Source organism: Pleuronectes platessa, chromosome 5 (assembly GCF_947347685.1).
Source record: "Pleuronectes platessa chromosome 5, fPlePla1.1, whole genome shotgun sequence".
Taxonomy (NCBI): Eukaryota; Metazoa; Chordata; class Actinopteri; order Pleuronectiformes; family Pleuronectidae; genus Pleuronectes; species Pleuronectes platessa.
In genome coordinates this window covers 3,342,225-3,364,617 of record NC_070630.1, presented here as the reverse complement: position 1 = coordinate 3,364,617, position 22,393 = coordinate 3,342,225, and the positions used below count along the sequence as shown (strand labels likewise).

At 42.5% G+C, this 22,393-nt stretch overlaps 4 protein-coding genes across 10 annotated transcripts; 3 read left to right on the top strand and 1 right to left on the bottom strand.

Annotated features, from left to right (window-relative positions):
- The first annotated feature begins 782 nt into the window (after positions 1–782).
- On the top strand, positions 783–6,586 carry napab (N-ethylmaleimide-sensitive factor attachment protein, alpha b). Its single transcript, XM_053422425.1, has 11 exons — positions 783–1,010; positions 2,525–2,604; positions 2,713–2,829; positions 3,237–3,283; positions 3,400–3,477; positions 3,588–3,643; positions 3,797–3,881; positions 3,976–4,080; positions 4,259–4,327; positions 4,963–5,013; positions 5,346–6,586. The coding sequence occupies exons 1-11, from the start codon at positions 913–915 to the stop codon at positions 5,445–5,447; spliced, it is 888 nt and encodes a 295-aa protein (XP_053278400.1). The 5' UTR covers positions 783–912; the 3' UTR covers positions 5,448–6,586.
- Positions 6,587–6,622: 36 nt separating this feature from the next.
- Positions 6,623–10,081, top strand: b3gnt2l (UDP-GlcNAc:betaGal beta-1,3-N-acetylglucosaminyltransferase 2, like). 7 transcript variants are annotated; one of them, XM_053422424.1, is made up of 4 exons: positions 6,647–6,690; positions 6,956–7,050; positions 7,855–7,892; positions 8,000–10,081. In XM_053422424.1, exon 4 carries the CDS (start codon positions 8,104–8,106, stop codon positions 9,364–9,366), a length of 1,263 nt encoding a protein of 420 aa, XP_053278399.1. In that variant the 5' UTR covers positions 6,647–6,690; positions 6,956–7,050; positions 7,855–7,892; positions 8,000–8,103; the 3' UTR covers positions 9,367–10,081. The 7 variants fall into 7 exon arrangements, with proteins under 7 accessions (XP_053278394.1, XP_053278393.1, XP_053278399.1 ...); XM_053422420.1 differs by having other exon boundaries at positions 6,654–6,773; XM_053422422.1 differs by lacking the exon at positions 7,855–7,892.
- On the bottom strand, positions 9,670–15,364 carry bckdha (branched chain keto acid dehydrogenase E1 subunit alpha). The gene is made up of 8 exons (XM_053422417.1): positions 15,080–15,364; positions 13,031–13,207; positions 12,853–12,939; positions 12,674–12,782; positions 11,491–11,652; positions 11,199–11,405; positions 10,968–11,109; positions 9,670–10,521 (listed from the first exon to the last, which is right to left on the bottom strand). The coding sequence occupies exons 1-8, from the start codon at positions 15,191–15,193 to the stop codon at positions 10,179–10,181; spliced, it is 1,341 nt and encodes a 446-aa protein (XP_053278392.1). The 5' UTR covers positions 15,194–15,364; the 3' UTR covers positions 9,670–10,178.
- Positions 15,365–19,639: 4,275 nt separating this feature from the next.
- exosc5 (exosome component 5) lies at positions 19,640–22,160 on the top strand. Its single transcript, XM_053422415.1, has 6 exons — positions 19,640–19,935; positions 20,860–20,973; positions 21,147–21,268; positions 21,383–21,523; positions 21,638–21,727; positions 21,983–22,160. Exons 1-6 carry the CDS (start codon positions 19,830–19,832, stop codon positions 22,076–22,078), a joined length of 669 nt encoding a protein of 222 aa, XP_053278390.1. The 5' UTR covers positions 19,640–19,829; the 3' UTR covers positions 22,079–22,160.
- Positions 22,161–22,393: the final 233 nt, after the last annotated feature.

Here is a 22,393-nt window from a genome sequence, read left to right as displayed (position 1 = left end):
GTCTGGGCTGTGATATATATATATATATAAATATGAACCCTGTAAGGAGAGCAAAGAAGCACCGTTATGAAGGACTGATTGATTATTTTACCTGTATATATTTTGTCTGCCACCTCTGAAGTACTGTCTTTGTGTTGTATAGTCATGATTTCTGTATCTGTTATTGTTATTTGTGAACAAAAATGTAAATAAAAAAATAAAAAATCCGAAATAAATCTTACAAAGATAAATGGTGTAGGCTAAATATTCTGATAGTTGTTAATAATCAGATAGCGGATAAGGAAATAAAGACAAAGATTAAGGGAGGTAAAACAAATAGCAATAATAGACAATATTTTGTAAAAAATATATAATATTAACTACTGTGTGTAGACATATATTTATTTGGGATATTTGTGAAGTTACTGAACATGTGACATTTGGAATTGCTTTATAAATCAGATAAAGGGATAAAAGAATGATGATCAGCGTCAAGCACCCACTATTATGTTTACAATAAGATGCCTTCATGCTTAGTCAGAGATTTACCTCTTACAGATTGATGAAGACATACATGATATAATTTAGATGTTTTTTTTTAACAATACATTAAGCTAATATGTTGTTTATTGTAGTCATAAAGTAGCTTGTAGTGTGGTTAACATATGGCGGTAGTACCCTAATTTAAGGCGGCTGTTATTTTTTTTACAACAACAACAACAACAACAACCATAGCGCGCACGGTGGCTCTTTTTCCGCGGAGCACCTGAACGCAGCAGCAGCAGCAGCAGCCGCCCCGCGTCACGTGACTGAGGTGAGGGTTGTGACGCGCCGCCAGCAGCCAGCAGCCATTAGCACTGGTTAGCACGGTTTGTTGGACTGGTCTCTCCTCGTTTCCTTCCTCGACACAGCGGCGAGGAACCAAAGCAAAAAATGGACAACAGCGGGAAAGAGAAGGAGGCCACGGCCCTGATGGCGGAGGCGGAGAAGAAGATGAGGTCGTCGCAGTCGTTCTTCGGAGCGATGTTCGGGTGAGTTGGTTCGGGTTTCGGCTGCTGACGTTGAGCCGCTCGGTGTCAAGTCCCCGGGGCCAACGAAGCGGAAGATGAAGGGGGAAAGGGCAAAAGTGTCCAAACTTAAAAAGTGTTAAGACTCCGTGTCCCCAACACGAGGACACTGAGTTGTGTTTATCTTCTGTCGGATCACAACAGGAACTGTCAGTGTCCGTAGCTAATGCTAAGTCCCCTCAAGCTAACGTGCTGGTGTCAGACATTAAAGGAAACATTGGGCAACGTTTGTTTCTCCTAAATGTTTGCGTGAAAGCGTCGCAGCTGTAGCGCCACCACCTGGGCAGGTTTGGCAAGGTCATCCCCACGTCGCGTGTCAGGCACATTTGTTTACAATACACCCCCCCCCCCCCCCCCCCCCATGGGTTACAACAGACAAAGACCTCAATCAAACTATTGTCTCATTCATTTGTGTCATTTAAGGTATACTGTATGCTTTGGAATTCTTCTTTGTTAGCTTAATTACAACATTTTGACACTTTCATGTATACACCGAGATTTCACAAAATGTTTGGTCATGGAAATTTGGTTTTAAGATTATTGAATTGCATGAACCCTGCTACCCTGAAGTCAAGCCTGCGCCACCAGATACAATAGGTCAAGACCACATCGAGCAGATCTGTGGTACCAGTGGAGAGAAACTGGGAGAAACCTAGAACCAGACTCACTGTGGACGGAAGAGAGGACTGACCAGAGAACAGTTGTGTCAGCATCAGGTTTCCTCTCTGCCAGACTCGTTGTTGTAATGAAAACAATAAGAGTGATCATCATGGATGTAAAGATGTTATTGATAACAGTAGCATCAATTCATATATTGATAAGGATAATCGTTGTCTCATTCCTGCAGCTCAAGAGAGAAAGAGGGACTGTGGGATGGAAAAACCGCAAAGTTAGTGGCATGTAGTAAAATAAATACATATTCCATCCTCACAACATACAATCATTATCACAATAAAAGTTTCTGTGTCTCAAGTTGCAGTTTTTGGTTCAAAATTGTCTCAAAGGTTTTAGGCCAACCTCTGGAGAAACTCAATGAATTCCATTGTCACAGACTAAGATTGGCCAACATCATTGTTTCTGATCCCGATCAATGTCCTGAACAGTAAATATAGATTGTTAATATTCAACCGGAGATATAAGGTGAGACTGAAAAACACATGTGTGCACCAGTCAATCCTAAATTTAAATATGTAACCTAATCCCAGATCAAATGTACGTTGAAGGCCCTCGAACGTCCTCGTCTATTGTGATTTTTTAGGTTATGTTTAATTAACTATTGTCTTGTCAAGTTTTTGTGTAATAACATTGCACACGATTTCAACTGGGATGGAAATGATGCAACTTTCTGAACTTCTACTTCTTTTTGGCCTAGAGAACAGTGAATATACTTTTATAATTGATATCTGTATGACCTAAGGGTGTGACTAAGGAAATGAAATGAAGTTCATGTTAAACTGAACATGTGTGCTGTCTCACAGGGGTTCCTCCAAGCTTGAAGAGGCCTGTGACATGTATGTGAGGGCAGCCAACATGTTCAAAATGGCCAAAAATTGGTGCGGTAAGTTGAGTATTACAGTTTAAATGAGTGAGCGTGAGGATTTTCCTTTTCTCTCTTTACGGCCGTGAAAGATCCTCCAGCTTCTGAAATGCAACATTTTCTCCTCAGCTGCAGGAAATGCGTTCTCCCAAGCTGCTCAACTCCACCTGCAGATGCAGAGCAAACACGACGCAGCGACCAACTTCATAGACGCTGGAAACGCCTTCAAAAAGGCAGATCCGCAAGGTAATCGTTACTCATCTCCAGCTGCACGTTACGTAACTGTTGAGGTTTCACGTGAAATGCTCCTTTTACAAGCTGCTTCACCAGCTCCAGTCAAACATGTACATAAAAGCAAGGTCAGATAATATCGTCAAGGCGGTTTAAATGAAGAGCTTTTAGATAATTATTTAGGAGCAAATGAGAATGTGGACAAAATTAAGTCCCAAATATATAATGACATCAAGTCCATGGTCCCCATCGTTTAGGACCAATGTCAACACCCTGAACCTCAAACCTCCACAACTAGTTTCTTCTAATTTTGTTTATCTTGAAATTTAACCTCACTTTTACATTCAGTTCTCTCATTGACTTAATTCACTGAATAACAACAGTCAAGTATCTTTGTATTCAATTGTTATTTTTCTCAACAGAGGCCATAAACTGCCTTAACCGAGCTATTGAGATATACACAGATATGGTGAGTCTTTTATGATTTTTAATTTGACTTTTTTTATGTTTAGCATCGTATTTACTTATGTGACATATAATTCTTTCTGCTGATCTCTTCTCATGTGTTTCTTTTTCTGCTTTCAGGGCCGTTTCACCATCGCAGCCAAACACCACATCTCCATTGCTGAAATATACGAGACGGAGCTGGTGGACATAGACAAGGTCAGATGATGTCATTTAATGTATTAAATCTAGAACAGTTTATTTCCTCTGTTTTAAACTGTCATATAAAATCATGGTAACGCTCTATTATCTACTTCTGTCCATTCCAGGCCATTGCTCATTATGAACAGGCAGCCGATTATTACAAAGGGGAAGAATCCACCAGGTGATTATTTTAAACGAGTAACATTTCCTCTTTGCGTTTCTCTTCGGGTATTTTATATTTTTAGAATTTGTCCCAATACATCTTTTTTTTAATAATCATATCCTTCCCGTGCATTTGTATGAACTCAGAAGTGTCTGTTTTTTATTTGTTTAGTTCTGCAAACAAGTGCCTTCTGAAAGTAGCAACCTACGCAGCTCAGCTGGAGCAGTACCCGAAAGCGATTGAGATCTACGAGCAGGTGAGACCATGTGGCCTCTGTTTCACCGGGACATCCGAGGCACCAGGGGCGGTAATAACAAAACAAACCCTGAACTGTCATCTGTGATTTTAAGGTGGGAACCCACGCGATGGACAGTACGCTCCTGAAATACAGTGCCAAGGATCACTTCTTCAAGGCAGCGCTCTGTCACTTCTGTGTAGACATGCTCAATGCAAAAGTAAGTTGTAGCACAGAAGTGATACACACACACACACACACACACACACACACACACACACACACACACACACACACACACACACACACACACACACACACACACACACACACACACACACACACACAGCAACTGTAGCACAAGCCTCTGCTCTAATATTCATTCTTTTGTTTCTCAGCTCGCTATGCAGAAGTATGAAGAAATGTTCCCGGCCTTTTCAGACTCCAGAGAATACAAACTGGTGAAGGTGGGTATTTAAAATCTAAAAACGAGATGCTCCTCAGTCGCCCTGACATCAGATACACAAGTCAGTTTAGTGGAGCACACAACACTTCTGATGCAGTAAGAATAGTTTTAGTTTGATTACCTGGAATTATTGTGTCCACATTGAATTAGATGGAGTTGCTCTGTGCAGCTCGTGTTATATCATCCTTTAATGAAAAAGAACAAACATTGATAGATGGAAAAGAATGAAAGAAGATGGCAGACGTCTGTGACGCTGCATCATCTGTTTGTTTGCTTTTCAATTGGTCTCATCATCACTCCATCCACATGTGTCACTAATAACACCAGTGCTTTGTGTGCCTACTGTCTAGTGGCTGTTAGCTGCCAAGATTACTTTTTCCACTCATGTTGTTGTTGCATGTGGATTTACGACACGGTGTCATTCCCACATGAGTTCACTTTGTGTCTCTCTAAACCTCCGGGGCTTGTTTAGTTCCGAGCAGATCTCCCACTTCCATGAAGTCGAGCTCTATCTGATTACTATCTGATCACCTTAAACCTATTTCACTGCCAGGTTTCCTTAGACCGTCAGCATTTTGTGTTTTCTATGATCTCTGATGTACAGCATCAAAAATAGACCTGTTTTTCTCTCACCAGAAACTGCTTGATGCCTTTGAAGAACAGAATGTGGAGGCCTATACTGATTCGGTGAGTGGACGGTTTTCTTTCAGCAAAATAAAGACATGTAGCCGAGGTTTAGGATCAAGCTTTCCTTTAGTTTCTGCAGCAATTAGTTTTTAAAATCCAGGTTTAGTTGAGTGTTACGGGATCTACATGCTTTGGGGTTATGTGTAATGACACAAGCAAAAGTAATGAATTGGTGACTTTAGTCTCAGAATCATAATGTCAGTTGACAAGCGGGTACTTTCTCTATTGTGTGATGAAAACCTCCCCATGTAACCTAATGCACATTTCTCTTTATTGTGGTGTTTTTCTAACCGTTGGAATCAAACTGACGATGTAAACTTTCCGTGTCTCAGGTGAAGGAATACGACACCATCTCCCGGTTGGACCAGTGGCTCACCACCATGCTTCTCCGCATCAAGAAAACCATACAAGACGACGAGAGCGACCTTCGCTGACTCCCCCCCCCCCCCTCCTCTCCTCAAGCTGTCAACAACAAGCTTGCATCCTTCGTTTTTGCCTCGAGCCCGTTACTTCCTTTCTAGAAGCATATCTTAAAAAAATCTTGAACATTAGACCTTATACTTCTTCGCAAATACTGTTTTCCTTCGTACCATCTGCAGTATTTTCTCTTGCCTTTTTAATCTGCTCACCTCGATGCTCCAAAATGTTTGATCTTTAAAGTTATGAACACTATTTACTTGAGTGCGCGCAGCACACGGTGTGTTAGTTTATCATTATGATACGTGTATTGGCCCAGTTTTATTTAAAAAGTTTCATAATTGGGCTGCAATACCAAATACTCATACCAGCACATTTACAAAATAAAGAGTTCATTTTATTTTCATTAATGTATAGATGAATGAGAGGATGCCAACTTATTAACACTTCGACCTGTGAGATATATATTTTTCAGAATGTGCTTTAGAATCCAAGGAAACTGACCAAAACGCCCGTTTGGACAGAAGCGGTCAAATTGGTTTTTGGTCCTTTGGAGCACTCGAGTGGAACATGGGTCATATCAGGGCGTCTCTAATTGAAACTGCACTTCATCTCAGCTGCAGGGCGCCTCTCCCAGCAGAGAGGCCAGGAGTTCCTTTTAATTCCGTGGCAAATACCTCCTCTGCCTTATACCGCCAAGTTCTCAGGACGCGAACAGCTACATTTGCTGAAAAAGAGATAATAATATTATCAGCGTTATCGATAAATTGCTAATTGTCTTTGTAACTTCCACTTAAAGTACTTTAATTCCACAAAAGAAGGTGCAAATAAACCTTTGTAAACATTTGCCTGGTTTGGTCTTAATGAGAAAACTAAAGAGCGTTTGCCACCGTATGGGAGATATTTCAAGTTTGTTTTTGTCATTGACTGATAAGTGTTTTGTTTTTCTGTCTTATCCAACCAGGCTGTACAAATTCTATTTGACAGCCTGCACCGAGATGCAATACAGTGAAGAAAAAAAAGGAGCTTTACTGATCCGAAAACTGTGCTCATGTATCCTCGTGATGATTATGTGAATAGACAGATTGATCTTAAATGATTTGTAAAGATTTTTTCCTGTCATAATGATTAAATAAACCTGTCTGAGTACATCCTCCCACTGGGCGTGGCTTGGCTGTGTATAAAGGGATCAGCTGACGTCATCTACCTGCATGTTCTCACATCGCCACCTCAGCTGAGTTAGAGGACGCACAGGCACAGGTACAGATTATGCAGCTTTGGGGACTGGCAGACTTCTGAATACTCATTTATTCTGGTGCTTCAGCTTGTTCATCTTGGGATTAGTAAGTTTTCTTTAATGAAACTTGAATGTTGTCTTTGTGACTTTGTGACTGAGTCTTTTTCAAATGTCACCTGAGTCAAACTTTACATCCTAATTGTGTTGATCCCAGAAACCGTCTTACATGTTTAACTCAGACGACAACGTGTGATACGAGGGACTCTCATGCATTTTGTGATTCCACAGACCGCAGGTGCTTTCCTCATTTATTTTTCAGCAGCAAGGTCTCTCAGGACTTTTGATCTGATCCTGTTTGTCTATAATGAGTCACCAGAGAGAAGGTGTGTTCAAGTGCAGCTGACTTCCCCTTCTGCATTTTCAGAGTTCCTTTGTCTTTGAATGAAACAACAGAGAAACAGTTTAACTATTTAAACTACATATTAACACGCAGTAGTTTTTATTTAAGGATTCAACATATTTACACTATAAACTCAATGTCACAAACCACGGTTATGAAAACCTAACTTCTTATGTTATTAACATGTGTCTGTCAACTGGAAGACTTTTATACATGTAATACTTCTCAGGGTGTGAGAGTATAAACACAGCCATGTTGTAAATTACTTATTAACATTTAAGTTATATCTTCAACAACATGCATCAATAACATGTGAGTTTCATGTTACTAGGCAACATGAAAACCACAACATCCAGAGAACAAACATCAAATGTTTATGACCAAGAAATGTAATTGATAAGCTTAATTTACTTAATAATACAAATAGAGTACAACGTTTTCATTCACATATTTGCATTTGTTTATTTTATCAAATAAAAGTTTTCAAATCAGCAAAGATAAACACTGTGACTGTGAAAGACTCTTAGTGTTAATACAGATTTGTCTATAAGTTTCCAAGAATCACAGGAATATCATTATTGGGATTTGTTAAATTGACCAATGGTACCCAACTGACATAACTACGTTTTCAGATCTAGCCTAAAAAATATATATCTAATTAGGTCAAGAGGATTTCTATCAGAATTAGTTGCGTCTGCTCAGATCTTTAATCCCAATTTGACATTATAACTCACAATTAACATATCCTGGTAATGTGTACTTATATTTATCGTTAATCACCATTTAGGGTCCGGGACCGAACGGTGGGAGGCCCTTATTGAAATTGTAAGGATTATTTCTATTGAGTTTCACGTTTGCTAAACGCCGACAAGTGTGTGACGTGTTCAGTTACACAAAGGCTTCCTGTCAAGTCTGTAATCTTCTGTTGGCAGGTGTGGAGAGTGTGTCGCCTCCTGGCAGAGTCAGTGTAACCTGAACACGACAACACAACAAGGACCAGGACCATCTTACGTTACAAGGAGCCACACAGCTTAACATGGCAATGAGATCCATTCAAGCCTTCAGTGCTGTAGTTCTCCTCCTCACTTTGTTCACCATCTTCTTCTCATCCTTTCACCTGTCGACCATCTACAGCCACAAGGATCAACCTCTCAGCTCCCAGGTCCACGACAGCGATGTGACAACGCAGTCCTCCAAGCAAGTAAGCCTCACGAAGCCTCACCCTGTTGATGTGCTCAATGTGTCTGTGTCTGAAGACCTCAGAAAGACCATACCTAAGAATGGAGCGTACTGGAACCGCCTGCTGTACTCGGCCCTGAGCATTCTGGACCAGGGGAACCTCCCCCTCAGAGGGGACTGGTCAAACTGCAGGGAGACGAATCCGGAGCGGCTGCAAACCAATGTGCACGACCTGGCCTCCTATCCTGTCTTGTTGCAGGACTTCTTGCAGGGCCTGAACTGCAGCTCCTCTCCGGTCCTCATCAATCAATCCCACAAGTGCAGCTCAAGTCAAGAGGAGGGACACGACCAAACCTTCCTGTTGTTCGCCATCAAGACGACTCCTGGCAACTTTGAGAGGAGACAGGCGGTGCGGGACACCTGGGGCAAAGAGGGGGTGTATCAGGGAGGCCTGAGGGTCCGCACAGTGTTCCTCCTGGGTACCCCCCCGCCGGACGCCATCGACCTCAGCACAATTCTCTCATTGGAAGCGAAACACTTCGGGGACGTCCTGCAGTGGGATTTCCAAGAATCCTTCTTTAACCTGACGCTGAAAGGGAATATGTTCCTCCAGTGGACACTAAGAAACTGTCCTCATGCCTCCTTCGTCTTCAGTGGAGATGATGATGTATTTGTCAACACACCAGCTTTGCTCAGATACCTGAAGTCTCTGCCGGCTTCTCAAGCATCTCACTTGTTTGTTGGACACGTCATAAAGACAGCAAGTCCCCACAGGGACCCGAACAACAAATACTACATCCCTCTGAGCTTCTATGATGGCCCATACCCTGCTTATGCTGGTGGAGGCGGTTTTGTCATCTCTGGATCTCTGCTGCAGTCTCTATATTCTGTTTCTCATTTCATTCCCTTCTTCCCCATCGATGATGTCTACACTGGGATGTGCGCTAAGGCACTGGGAGTTTCTCCTGAGATACACCCAGGCTTTATGACCTTTGACGTCAAGGAGCAAGATCGTGGGAATTTGTGTGTCCATAAAGATCTGATTATGATCCACCAGCGCTCGCCAGTGGAGATGAAGAAGCTATGGAAGGGCATTAACAGCCCCCTGCTGACTTGTTGAACTACCGATGAGCCACTAAAGAGCATTTCCCTCGAAGTTTCAAGATTACACAGCACAAGGAATTCTATCGTTGAAATCTTTCAAGGACTTACAAGAAACCAAATAGCTGCTAATGTCCATTGAAGTTACATTTTTAACAGGTCATAAATATTTTTTAACTTAAATTACCAAAGAAGCATTTATTATTTTTGGTGAGTTATTTGTAAAGATACTTCACATTTAAGTGGAAAACAGTCTACAGGGGCCATTTGGCTTATTTCCATTCTACCAGCGCGTTTAAATGAACAAAATAAACCGAGACAATTTAAATAAGTTCTTTTGTTTATTTTTCCACAAAACATCGAAACACGTAACAGGAGCTAGACGGGTGTGTAGTTCTGGGACTTAGTGTTGTCTGTAACAGCATTATTCACACACATCAGACATTTGTGAGTTCTAAAAACATTTAAACACATTTTTTAAATCAGTGTCACAAAAGGAAACTTCTTAAACGCCACAATAAACAAGAGAAGACAGGAGAGAGGAGAGAACAGAGGTAAACTTCCACCATTTATTGCTTGATGTGTGTGGTTGTTTTTATGCATAATGCAGTCATATTGCAGCAGAACCGGGATGTGAAACTAAAGTGTGATTTAATGTCCATAGAAAACAGTAAGTCTACTAACTGAAGGCACCAAACCCAGAGGTATGAAGTACAATCTGCAGAAAGAAATGACACGTCATATCAAAACTACATCTTTAAGAAACAGTCTCAATACTGACCCACTCCAAAGTGTAACCATCACATAGGGAACCTACTCATGTCAGGGTAACTATTTATCATACATGTCAAGTGGGTAGTGCTCCTTGTACTGCTGCACGTGCCTCCACATGGATTGTCTCTGCCTTTCCAGGTTGGGCGTCATCTCCTGGTACACGTCAGTGAACATGAGTTCGAGATTGGGCTTCAGGCGCCGCTCAGCATTCTCAAACGCCTCCATCACCCTCTTACGGGACTGCTTCCTCCAGCTCTTCTCGTCGTCCTCGCTCCACCAGCTGCGGGCCGTCATGTAGTGTCTCAGCCTGGAGATGGGGTGGTCCTGCTTGTCCCAGTAGTTCACCTCGTCCACTGAGCGGTAAGCCGAGCTGTCGTCACTGGTGCTGTGGTGCCCGATTCTGGAATAAGATCGATCTTTAATTAACTTTCCATAACGACATGTTAGGGCCGAGGAGATTTTCCTCTCTGTGCTTCCAAGTCCTGTCACTACACTGATTTATTTCAAATACTCCACATGATCTAAAATATCAATGCTATACATAATAGAGTTCATAGAGAGGTGGAAAAATAAATCCACGTAGTCTAGTATAATTCACAAATTCACTCGACCAGTTATTTGCATATATATATATATATATATATATTTTTTTTTGTGTGTAATATTGTACAGATCATGTGGAGTTTTTGAAATCCCACATCAGACTACACAGTTTTGTCAGTTTGACATTGTTATTAATATTTCTAGTAGAGATGAATCAGTAAGGATGATGGGCTTTATGCCATAAACAGTTTTTGATTTATTCTGTGGGTGTGTAAGCAGAACATTCAAAGCGACTCAACCGACCTGTACGTCATTGCTTCGATGAGGAAAGGCTGGTTCTCGGCCACAGCTCTGCGCCGAGCTTCCTTTGTTGCGTTGTACACGGCAAACACATCGTTGCCATCGACCCGGATGGACAGCATTCCGTAGCCTGGACCACGAGCAGCTGCTCGATCAGACAAAGGGCAAGTGTTCATAAAAGCAGCTTAGGGTCGAAAATTTGATTGTGTAGAAAACCGCACCAGGTTCCCTTACCAATGCCGTCCCCTCTGTACTGCTCGTTGGTGGGGGTGGAGATGGCGTAGCCGTTGTTACGACAGAAGAAAATGATTGGGCACTCTAGGGTGGCAGAGAAGTTGAAGCCAGCGTGTGCATCCCCTTCACTGGCGGCTCCCTCTCCGAAATAACAGATCACAGCGCGGTTGGTGTTTTCTCTCTTGGCTGCATATGCAGCTCCAGCCGCTGAAACACACACACATCCGTTGTGAATAGATGTTTAAGGTGTTATTTATGTCTTTACCAACTGGAGAAGTTAACACACACTCACCCTGAGGAATCTGAGTGGCCAGCGGAGAGGAGATGGTGACAAAGTTCAGGTCTTTGGAGCCGTAGTGGACAGGCATCTGCCGACCCTTGCCGAGGTCATCAGCATTGGCATAGCACTGAGCCATGAACATATCCAGAGGAAAACCGCGATACATCAACACTCCTGTAGGGCAGCATTAGGAGTTTTAACACAATTCATCTCAAAACAAGAAAAACTAATGGTCTCAATACCAAGTGTCCATGGAAAGGGGTGTGAGACGGGTTACTCAAATGACTGGGGGTGGGCAAAACGCAGAAAAGCAGGTGAGAGAGGGACAATAACACAACAAACAATCTGACAATCTGAATAAAAAAATGATATTTATACGTTTCAACTTATTTTGTCTTTTTTTATGTAAAGCATGTCGAGAACTGGATTGAACTTCTGATAAAAAGTCATTATCTTAATCCATTTCTGCATTTATATAAATTTTGCTATAAAGAACCTGTGATACTGTTTGATGTGATCTGCTGATATAGACAAACAGGGATTATTCTGAATGACCGAAACTGTAGACGCGTCATGTGATTCACTGACTGCATTGAAGCTTTGTTCGCCTCAGATATAATCATTCACCAGAGCGAGCCGCAGACCACCTGCTAAAACAAACACGCTCGGAGCGGAGCTGCAATCTCTGCTGACGCGGATCAGCTCTTTAACGCAGCTGAGCTCCTGATCACGACAACTCTTACAAAACAGGTGGAAAAATAAATAAAAGTTTACGTTATTATAACATTTCTAAATGAACAAGATTCAAGTCCTGAGGTGGCTGTTAAAATCCAAAAAACGGATTAAATTGTATTGTGGTGTGTGTACTATTTTAAAAATAACTCAACAATGCAGAGTGATTTGTAATTACTTAGGAGGGTATCTTCAGATGATATGGGGTTCGGGGGATTACAATAGAAAACGTGTTGTGTGCACAGCAGGAGTGGTTTGTACAGAGCTTGTTGATTCCATCCTGCCTGCCAAAGTTGGTAACATCTTTATGGATGAATTTGTGGTCATTGTGGTTTAAAGGGGATGGTGCCCCTTTGTAATCACTTCGATAAATTGCTTGATCACTACAAAAACAAAGTTTAAAGATCTTTCTAAATAAAACTAAATCGAGTTAAATGATTCAAATCCACAGTTTGATACGTACCCGCTTCTCTGTATTGACCGAAGACCAGGTCACTTGGGTCAAGAGCAGCAGCACTGCCAATGTGTGTCCCCTCCTCACCATAGTTGGTCATGTAGAACGAAATCCGTCCCTGTTTCAGAAAAAACCTGGTCAGCCGATTCCGTGGTGAAACAAGGAAAAGCAAGAGGAAAGAAACGCACCTGTCTCTGAGACTCGTAGAGAATGCGGTCCATCGTGTTCAGAAGAGTCATCTTCTGATAAAAGTTCAAAACTGTTTCTTTGGAGAGCTGAGAGGGGAACAAACACACAAAACAACACATGAAGTACACACTAGAGTGCCACATTAAATAAACAGGGCCGTGTGCAGACTGACTGTACCTGAGGGTCTTCAGAGGGGTTGATGATATTTCCTTGCCTGTCCATCACCCGGTACACTGGGATCCCAGAGATCACATTAGGCTGGATAAACTCAAGTGAATCCACATACTCAGCAGACGCTCCAGGGAACTGGGGCTTGTCCGGTGATGAGTCAAAGGGCTGCTGCCGGTGCACGGCCTGAAAGATGGAAGACAAGCTATTGATGACATCACTCTGGCTGTGGCACACGGACCCTTCGAAAATAAGACTCCACTAATAACGGCTTCATCTTGGTCCTAATAATGACATCCAGAAAAACTGACTTTTATATTCTGTCATTTATTGTTTGAAAGACTTACCAAAACTTCTGAGATCATTGACATGGAAAGTTTCAGCACTACACAGGTATTAAGAATATAGAGCACCATTTGTCTTTAGTTATAATAATAATAATATGTTATAAATGATAATATGCATTCTTGACAATTGGGAAGGTTTGTTCTCTTTTAGGTGGAAATCATAAACCGTGTGGTATAGCAACAGATACAATCTGTTTATGCATAATTTCTATTCTAGAGAAGAAACCCTTTTAACCAGTTAGCTATTTCCATATCCTCAATTAATGAGCTATTCCACTATGAGTGTAGGCTTTGCATTTTACACAGGAAAGAAGTGGAGAAGGAACTCAGGATTTATTTGAATAATCAAATTGTGTTTTGATATAGAAAAGCCACTTTACAGGGAAACATCACATTTTTCCTATGATCTGTTATAAGATATAAGATGTTGGGGCAACCCAGAATAAACAGGGGCTGGAAATGGGGAACCCAGGTAATAGATAGTCCCATTTGGGCTAAACTATATAAAGTGAAAAGAGCAGAGCAGGAAATTGTGATATACATACAATTTCACATTGCACCCTCAAAAATAGGTTTTAGCCAATTTAATTAATTAAAAGATAATAAAAAATGAGTAAATGTGGCTTCAATCTGATCCATAAAGAAAAGTCAGAGTAAAACGAATAATAACAGCCGTGACGTTTATTCCTTATGCACATTTGATTAAAACGAGATTTCCACTTTCACCCCCCACACACCCCTGTCCGGGACCAATAGGAACGAAGCTAGCTAACTTTAGCATTAGCCGCACGTTAGCTTCGCAGCGTCCCAGCGGCGAACACAAGGTCAAGCTGCACATTGAATTCTTACAAAACACGCGTACACTCCGTAAACACGTGGCGACGTCTGTTTGATTCCACAAGTAGAACAAACTGTGTGTGTCTGCGTCTTTTTCCTCCGTGGGGTCGACCACTAAGCTAACAAGCTAACCCGGCTGAAGTTGGCTTCAAGTTCGACACTCACAGAGGAAAAATGAGGGGTTGAGTAAAGAAGTGAACTAAAACACTTCAGGGATCTGACGTGAGACATTAAACTCTCTCATTTCTCTGCATTCACTTCATATATTCATAGTTTATTTCAGTGTGTCACATTCCTACTTATCACAGTGTCTCTTGTTTATAGGCTTGTTATAGTGAGTACTTTCCTGTGTACTCCAGTACCTTGTGTATCCTGGAAGTTTATTGTGAACCATTTACAGGTACACTTTTTAGTACATTCTATTTTGAGCTATTTTAATGAGCCATTAGGAGCAAATAAACAGACATGAATAATTCAAATGGCAGTTAAGTAAATGATACACACTAAATAACTGCAATACACAGTTGATTAGTAAAGACACCAACAATAGACTGAATTCAAGAGATGACAAACTATGAAGAGACGAGTGTGTAACGCTGCATTTAAAATACAACGTGATGACGTAGGCAGGAGTATGACAGCTGCAGTTTTTTTAATACATTTTATGTTTATAACATCTTTAAGCTAATTCATCTGATCTGTTCTTCTTCTACTTCTCTCTGTGTGCAATGCCCTTGACCTGCTGCTGTAAACAATGCATCACCGGCGAGTCACAACCCAGCTTCGGTCACTGTGTTGTGTTTTTGTGTGTCTGCTGTCTGTGTGTGTTGTGTTGTGTTGTGTTGTGTGTGAACCTCCATCCCACTGAACTCACGCTGACTCTCAGGCTTCTGTGCTGCAGCAGCCTCGTCGACCGGAGTCCTGTCGCCACACGAACAGCCTGGAAACACGCTCCGTACATTTTGTGGACGCCGCTCACAGCCGCCATCTGCACGGGATCAGTCTGAGGCTGGTCACAGGGAATCGAACTGTGACACCGATTCGACGGGACTTGTCAACTAGTGTTGTTGTGTGCTTTTTTTTGTATCGCTTTACAGCTTTAAACGCTGCTGCTGCTTCTTCTTCTATCCGCAGCACAGACACACTTCCGCCTCTTCCTCTTCTTCTGGTGTTTAAGGGCGCTTGGCAAACCAGCTTATAGGCGCTTTACCGCCACCGTCTGGACTGGAGTGAGCCAAACTGAACAAAATTGTAATAATTTTCTCTGGCAGTGTTTTCTTTTGTGGCCGAGAGAGGCCGACGCACTTCAAAATATGAAAACACACGCTAATTGAAAACACAAGTGCAGATTAGGGAATATTGATGACACATGCGCTGCAAAAAGTCCCAACACAAGTAAATACCGAATTGGGCTGAATCATGTGATGAACAGGAAGCTAGCGGAGGGAGCACAACACAGGCTTTAAATGGTCCCTCATGTGCATCGTATCGTTTTGAAATTCAAGGGCAAGTATGCAAAGCAGAGGAAAGAGACATCATATGTCTCAAAAGTTAATGCTAGGGGCAGCGTATATAAAGAGACTAGGATGGGGCCTAGAACAGAACCTTGAGGGATACCACATGTAAATTGGATCTGTCCCAAAGGAATAATCACCCAGGTGGACAGAGACTTCTATCGTATAGGTAGGACTGATACCACCTGAGTGCAGCCCCTGTACGTCCTACACAATTACCCACAATAATCAACACTATAGACACATTTTCCAAAGCATCTGGTTTAAACATTTACACTTAAATAACTTAAATAACACTGATGATGTGTGTTCGATTTCTTTTATTTGTGATTGATGTATTTGATTTTGCATCGTTATGCTTAATAATAATAGGGTCCTCGCGTTGTCAGTGCTTTGGCTCAATACTTTATATTTGAGATTCCAGGTAAAAACTGGAACGGCACTCATTAGAGTGCCTACTTCCTCAGACACCAGATCCAGATTGGATGTGGAGGTGAGGGTGCTGTCCCAGCCCCCTCAAGCCCACCGCAACAAATTACACACACTCATAAATTTCGACGTCAGTGGTTTCTATTGAACGCAACTTCAGGTGTTTTAATTTTGAACATTTAAATACTAAACAAATATGTACTTTGAGAAAATGTCCTTTATGTTTTCCTTTTTTGTCCAATTCGGGGTTCAGCATCTTGCCAAAAGACACTTCGGCATGCAGATGGGGAAGGCTGGGGATCGAACCGCCAACCTTCAGGTTGGAGGACGGCCGTTCTATGCCTCAGCCACAGCCAAATCAAATGCCTTTGAACCCTTTGACCTATTTAATGAAGAAGTGGGTTCCTTTATCCTGTGATACACTTACATTTTCAAAAGGGATTGTTTTCCATAGGATGTCTATTAATGTCTCTGTTTGTCTATGATGTATAAAATGTTGAGTGGCTATGCTTACATTGTAGTAGACATTGTTAGCGTTCTGGCCCCACAGGTGGATCAAAGGACCATATCCAGGAGTTCAATTTTATTCAGCACAGCACTTACTGAAGATGACAATGGATCTGAAAGACTCCCCACAAGTAATGTTGGATAAACCACAGATCACAGTCGACATGGTTCGTCCATACGTTCAAGCCTTCTCAGAGGGGCTAACAGCAGTCCAGTGGCAACTGTTAGAATCTGGAAAACCTGACGAAGCCACAAAATTTTCCCTGGCAGAGCTGCTTGTAAATTTGATGTCAACCCTCTCTGGGGTTTTGGTCAAGCATTTAAAAGGCAACGTCTGCTTATCGGAGGAAGTTGTGTTTGAAAGTATTGGCGAACCAGTTTCCCAAGGTTTTGCTGAAGTTCTGCAGACTCCGTTATGCTCGTCTTTCCGTTCCTCCAGCTTGGAGAAACTGACATCTTCATTGGCGAAAGAGATCACAGTGAGTGTCAACATTACTCAAAAACTGTCCTCCTCATCACCTCCTCGGTCAAAACGAGTCATTCCCACAGGCAGACTGGACAAAATGGTTTCTTATGCCTGCAAGTTATTGAAGAAATTTGCGGGCAAAATGAAAAAACTATGCTGCGAACGAAGAGTCAGAGAGTCCATTACTGACCCGGAGGTTGAGACTACATCACAGTACGGCTCCTCAGAAGAAACTGTTGTGAGTGAAAGGATCAAATCTGTCGAGGAAATAATCGAAAAGGAGGTGAGTCAGTTCACAGATGTGATTCTGGACGTTGTGCCTGACGCAGAGTTCACCCTGCTACAGTCTCAGTCCCGTCTGGAGATAAAAAATGCTGCAGATGCCATTGTCCGGTTTGCAGCGAGGACGGCACAGACTGAGTCTGCAGGTACAAGCCCCGAAAGGATCAACTCTCCGGACAGTGTGAAGAGGAGGATAAAGAACTTTATCGTGGAAACTCTTGGTAAAGCATTGATTCACAGGATTGTTGCAAAAACCAGGGCAAGGTTTCACCCTACAGCCACAGCCAAAAGCAAGGAGGAATTGCAGGCACTCAATGCTTCTATTAACGATGTGCTTCTTACAAAGGATGATGCAAATCAAAACTTCTCATCTGGTAATAATTTAACACTCGCACAAGAGCTGAGTGATCTCCTCTACATTCACATCACACCCCCGACTTACTACTCACCTGTTCCCAAGTCAGAGGATCCCATGCTTTCAGACATATGGATCGGAGTGATTAATTTCCTGTCAATTATGGACTGGTGGGCGCAAAAATATGCTGATGACCACAGCAACAGAGTGGCACAGGCTTTAATGGAGTCAGGATCATTATGCAATATGAACGATGATCCAGCTGATCCCGACCAGATCCCATCCGATCCCGACCGGATGCCATCCGATCCCGACCAGATCCCATCCGATCCCGACCAGATCCCATCCGATCCCGACCAGATCCCATCCGATCCCAACCAGATCCCATCCAATCCTGACAGGTATCCATCCGTTCCCGAGCAGAATACGTCTGATACTGAGCTGAGTACGTCTGATACTGAGCCGAGTACGTCTGATTTTGAGCCAAGTCAAGTTGACCCAGACCAGAGTTCATCTGATCTCGACCAGAGTCAAGCTGAGCCCGATCTGACTTCAGCTGATCCTGAACAGAATGCAGCAGCACTGATACAAAACAAAAATGCTTTAATCAGGATTCTTGTGATAAAGCTCATGATGAAGACACTGGATCAGGCAAAAATGGTCTGGATCTACTTTCAAGACCCGCAGGCAACCATCCAACGTCTCATTGAAAACATATCGGCTGACGTTGACGACGCCAAAATCATGGACCTCACTGCAGAAAAAGTTGCAAACCTCCAAGCACCCATTTTCAAGGACCTGAGCAAGAAGTTCGGCTCTGCAACAGGATTGCTGGCTGCCATGGAAGCAGGGGACCCAGAAGTTGAGAAATGCATTGCCCTCTTGTTGATAGGTCATCTGACAAAGCAACGTGGTGCCATCGCCAGTTTCTTCATTTAATTTTTATTTCATTTTGAGGGTTTTCTCCGGGTGCTCCGGTTACCCCTTTGCCCCAAATGAAATAATAAAATTGTAATAAAATATTTTGAGAAAATAATACAATCCGCCTGTTATTGCGTACGTTCTGCTTTCAAATGAACATTGTTGTCATAATCCAAAATGGTTAGTAGATTACGGTTGTGGATATTATTATGGTTTGGTCATGGTTAGCCCTTTTTAAATAATATATATACATTTGATTAGCTATGTTTGCAACACTCATTTGCACCACCCAGTTCACTGTTACTTTTTAACAATTCACTTTTTAGTTAACCTTGTGTTGTTCCTGGGACCCAGAGTGTGTGTGTGTGTCTCTCTGTTGGGTCACTTAGAGCCACAGCTGATGTCCCGCGCTGGTGACCTAACCTTGATGTTCCCCCATAGTCACAACGACGGTGGAGAACATCATCCTGGAGATGAAAAAATAAACAAATTGGTGGCTGTGCAAAAGGTCTGGGACGCGTGGGTGGCTGCGGTTGTAATCATTTACAAGTTAAAACTTAAACCAGACTGAACAAATGTAAATCTGCATTCACAGATTTATTTGGACGTTTTCAGACATGACCTGAGTCAAATAAACCTTTAATACTAACCAAACTTTTCTAGGTTGAATAAACATTTAAAACTAACTGGTTTAAAAGAAAACCTTTTCTAGGTTAAATAAACATTTAAAACTATTACTAGTTTAAAAGAAATAACTATTTAGGTGGAATAAACCTTTTAAACTATAAGTCGTTTTCTAGAAAATAGTATTTAGGTGGAATAAACATTTAAAAGCTGTACTTACACTACAGTGTCCGGTCATCCAGGTCGCTAGATGGCGCTGTGAGAGTGCGTGATGTTTTAAACATTACATTTAAATATGACAAGAGGAAGATGAAGAAGAAGAAACCTGAAGAATATGGAAGAAGCATAGACTGTATATACAGGGAAGAAACGAAGCTGCTGTAAAAAGAAGAAGAAGAAGAAGAAGAAGAAGAAGAAGAAGAAGAAGAAGAAGAAGAAGAAAGAGAAGAAGAAGATGAATAACGCGTCATCAGTGTTTACTCAAGACACATGACGTCATCCACCCTCGACACACGCTGAGTCTCGAATGGCGGTGATGGAGGCGCTTTGCTCCTCTAGCGTGATGCTGCGGGAGTTCGCCTGCGAACAGAACTTTCTGTCTCAACCGGACGGATCCGCGTCCTTCGTCCACGGTAAAGACACAAGCTCAAGTCCTCGAGTGGCCTCCGACGGCTTTGTCCTCCACGTTATACATGCATCCACCTCGTTGTGTCACTGGTAATAGCGAAGTTACGCCACTGTCACAGTTACATGTTCACTTAAGCTGAATTATCACATTTCGGGGCAAATAAGTAGTTTGTAGTTTAGAGCGGAATCTGGCACGAGTTAGTTTATATGCACAAAAGTATTGGGACACGATTCAAATCATTGAGTTCAGGTGTTTCATTCTGTGTCATCGCTTCAGGTGGACAGGTACAGTAAAACAAGACCAGTAGTTCAGTTAGGAGAGTTAAACCCGAGTTTTAAAGTCCATAATGTGTGGGTGTAGTTCTACTGGGAGCAGCGCTGGTTGTAGACTCCCACTGCTGCAGCAGGGAACGACCTGCGATAGCTCACCTTCAGACACCTGGGCTGAACCAGTCTGTGGCTGAAGGAGCTGCCCAGTGCTGTGATGGGTGTCCTGCAGGGGGTGGGGGGACTGGTTGACCATCCTCCTCCTCCTCCTCCTCCTCCTCCTCTGTCCCACCACCTCCACTGGGTCAAGGGGGAATCCCAGGACCGAGCTGGTCCTCCTCATCAGGACACCCAGTCTCTTCCTGTCGGCAGTTGAAAGAGTTGTAGAATGGAGTTTCGTAAAAACCTCCTGCAGGTGTCATGTGTCGTTGTCCCAGTACCTTTGTCCAACCTATGAAGAAATCAGGAATTACTTTTTAGACTTCTTCAATTAGGCTGTACAATTTTTTTTCCAGTAGTGAACACATGTCTCACCCCATGAGATCGTATTGTTCTGATATAATCTCTATTGTGATGTTCTTGAGTTGTGCTCAGGGGATAAATCAAAACGCCCTTTAGGGTCTTCTCTGGTGAATAACGTCATCTGCTGTTCTAATTTGAAGGAGACACGAGTGTGTACGCTGGAGTCTATGGACCGGCTGAGGTCAAAGTCAGCAAGGAGATCTATGACCGGGCGACTCTGGAGGTGCTGATTCAGCCCAAAGTGGGACTTCCAGGTGAGTTGTGTTCCAAACGGGCGAATGTCTTCATTTTACAGCTTTCTACCCGTATCCTGTTCTAATGCTGCTATACCACAACACACCACACGGGGGAATAAGACATCCAGTAGAAGTAGTAGTGTTTCTGTTGCTGACTCATGTGTGTATCTCCACATTTATTTATGTCTCAGGTGTAAGGGAGCGATCACAGGAGCAGTGTGTGCGAGAAACCTGCGAGGCGTCTCTGCTCTTGTCTCTTCACCCGCGCTCCTCCCTCACGCTCATTCTTCAGGTGCTGCACGACGACGGCTCAGTATCCTTCAGTGAAGCTCTGTATATCCAGTCTGTGTGTGTGTGTGTGTAGAGCATCAAAATGTTCCCCTGGTGCTGTTCCTTGGTGCGTGTTCTTCCTGACCGGTCCCTCCAGCTCCTGTCCTGCTTGTTGAATGCAGCCTGCATGTCTCTCATGGACGCAGGCCTGCCTATGAGTTGCCTGTTCTGTGGAGTGACCTGTGCCATTGACGCAGATGGTCAGATCATCACAGACCCCACCGCCGCTCAGGAAAAGGTAAATCCGATGCTCACGAAACACGAGCCGGCTCCTTGATGTTGACAGGAACAGTTGATTGTTATAAAACATCCTTTCATCACCTCTGAATCTGATGATTTCTTCTTCCACCAGGAAAGTCGAGCTTTGATGACCTTTGCTATTGACAGCAAAAAACACAACGTATTGATGACCTCAACCAAAGGATCGTTTTCAGTTAATGAGGTCCGTATATAAATTCAATTTTTTTAAATCAGAAACACTGAAGCATTGTCAAAATTGGTTCCATAATCCTTTCAGATTTTCAAATCTCTACTTTATTTATGTTCTTCATCATATCAGTGTTTACTGCTCTGTCAGCACTTTCCTTCAGGTCTGATGATGATGAGGTGTTTTTCTGTCTCTTTCTGTTCTAACAGACCTTTTTAATATTTAGATTTAATTCTTTAAAGCTTGTTGTGCTCTTTGTTCCTCGTGCAGCTGCAGCAGTGTATAGCCGTCAGTCAGAAAGCCTCCGAGAAGCTGTTCCAGTTCTACAGGGACTCCGTGAGGCGGCGATACTCCAAAACCCTCTGATGGAATAGCAGCGCACTTCTTCTGGTCTTTTTTCTTTTTATAAAAACAAATACTGATGTTGTAATAAAATATCGAGCGAATACTCTTGGGCTCCTTTCGCCTCATTTGGGTTGTAGTCAGCTGTGCTGTGGGTGAAATGAATAATAACTGATCTCACGGAGGAAAGATAAATGTCAAACAAGTGCATTTATTAGGATTCATAGTTTTTTTTCTATCAGTTTAATATTTACATGTCATACAAGAAGGTGAACTGGGAAAGAATTGAACATCTCCTGTACTAATAAATCTCAATTCCTCACGACCTTTGACCTTAAT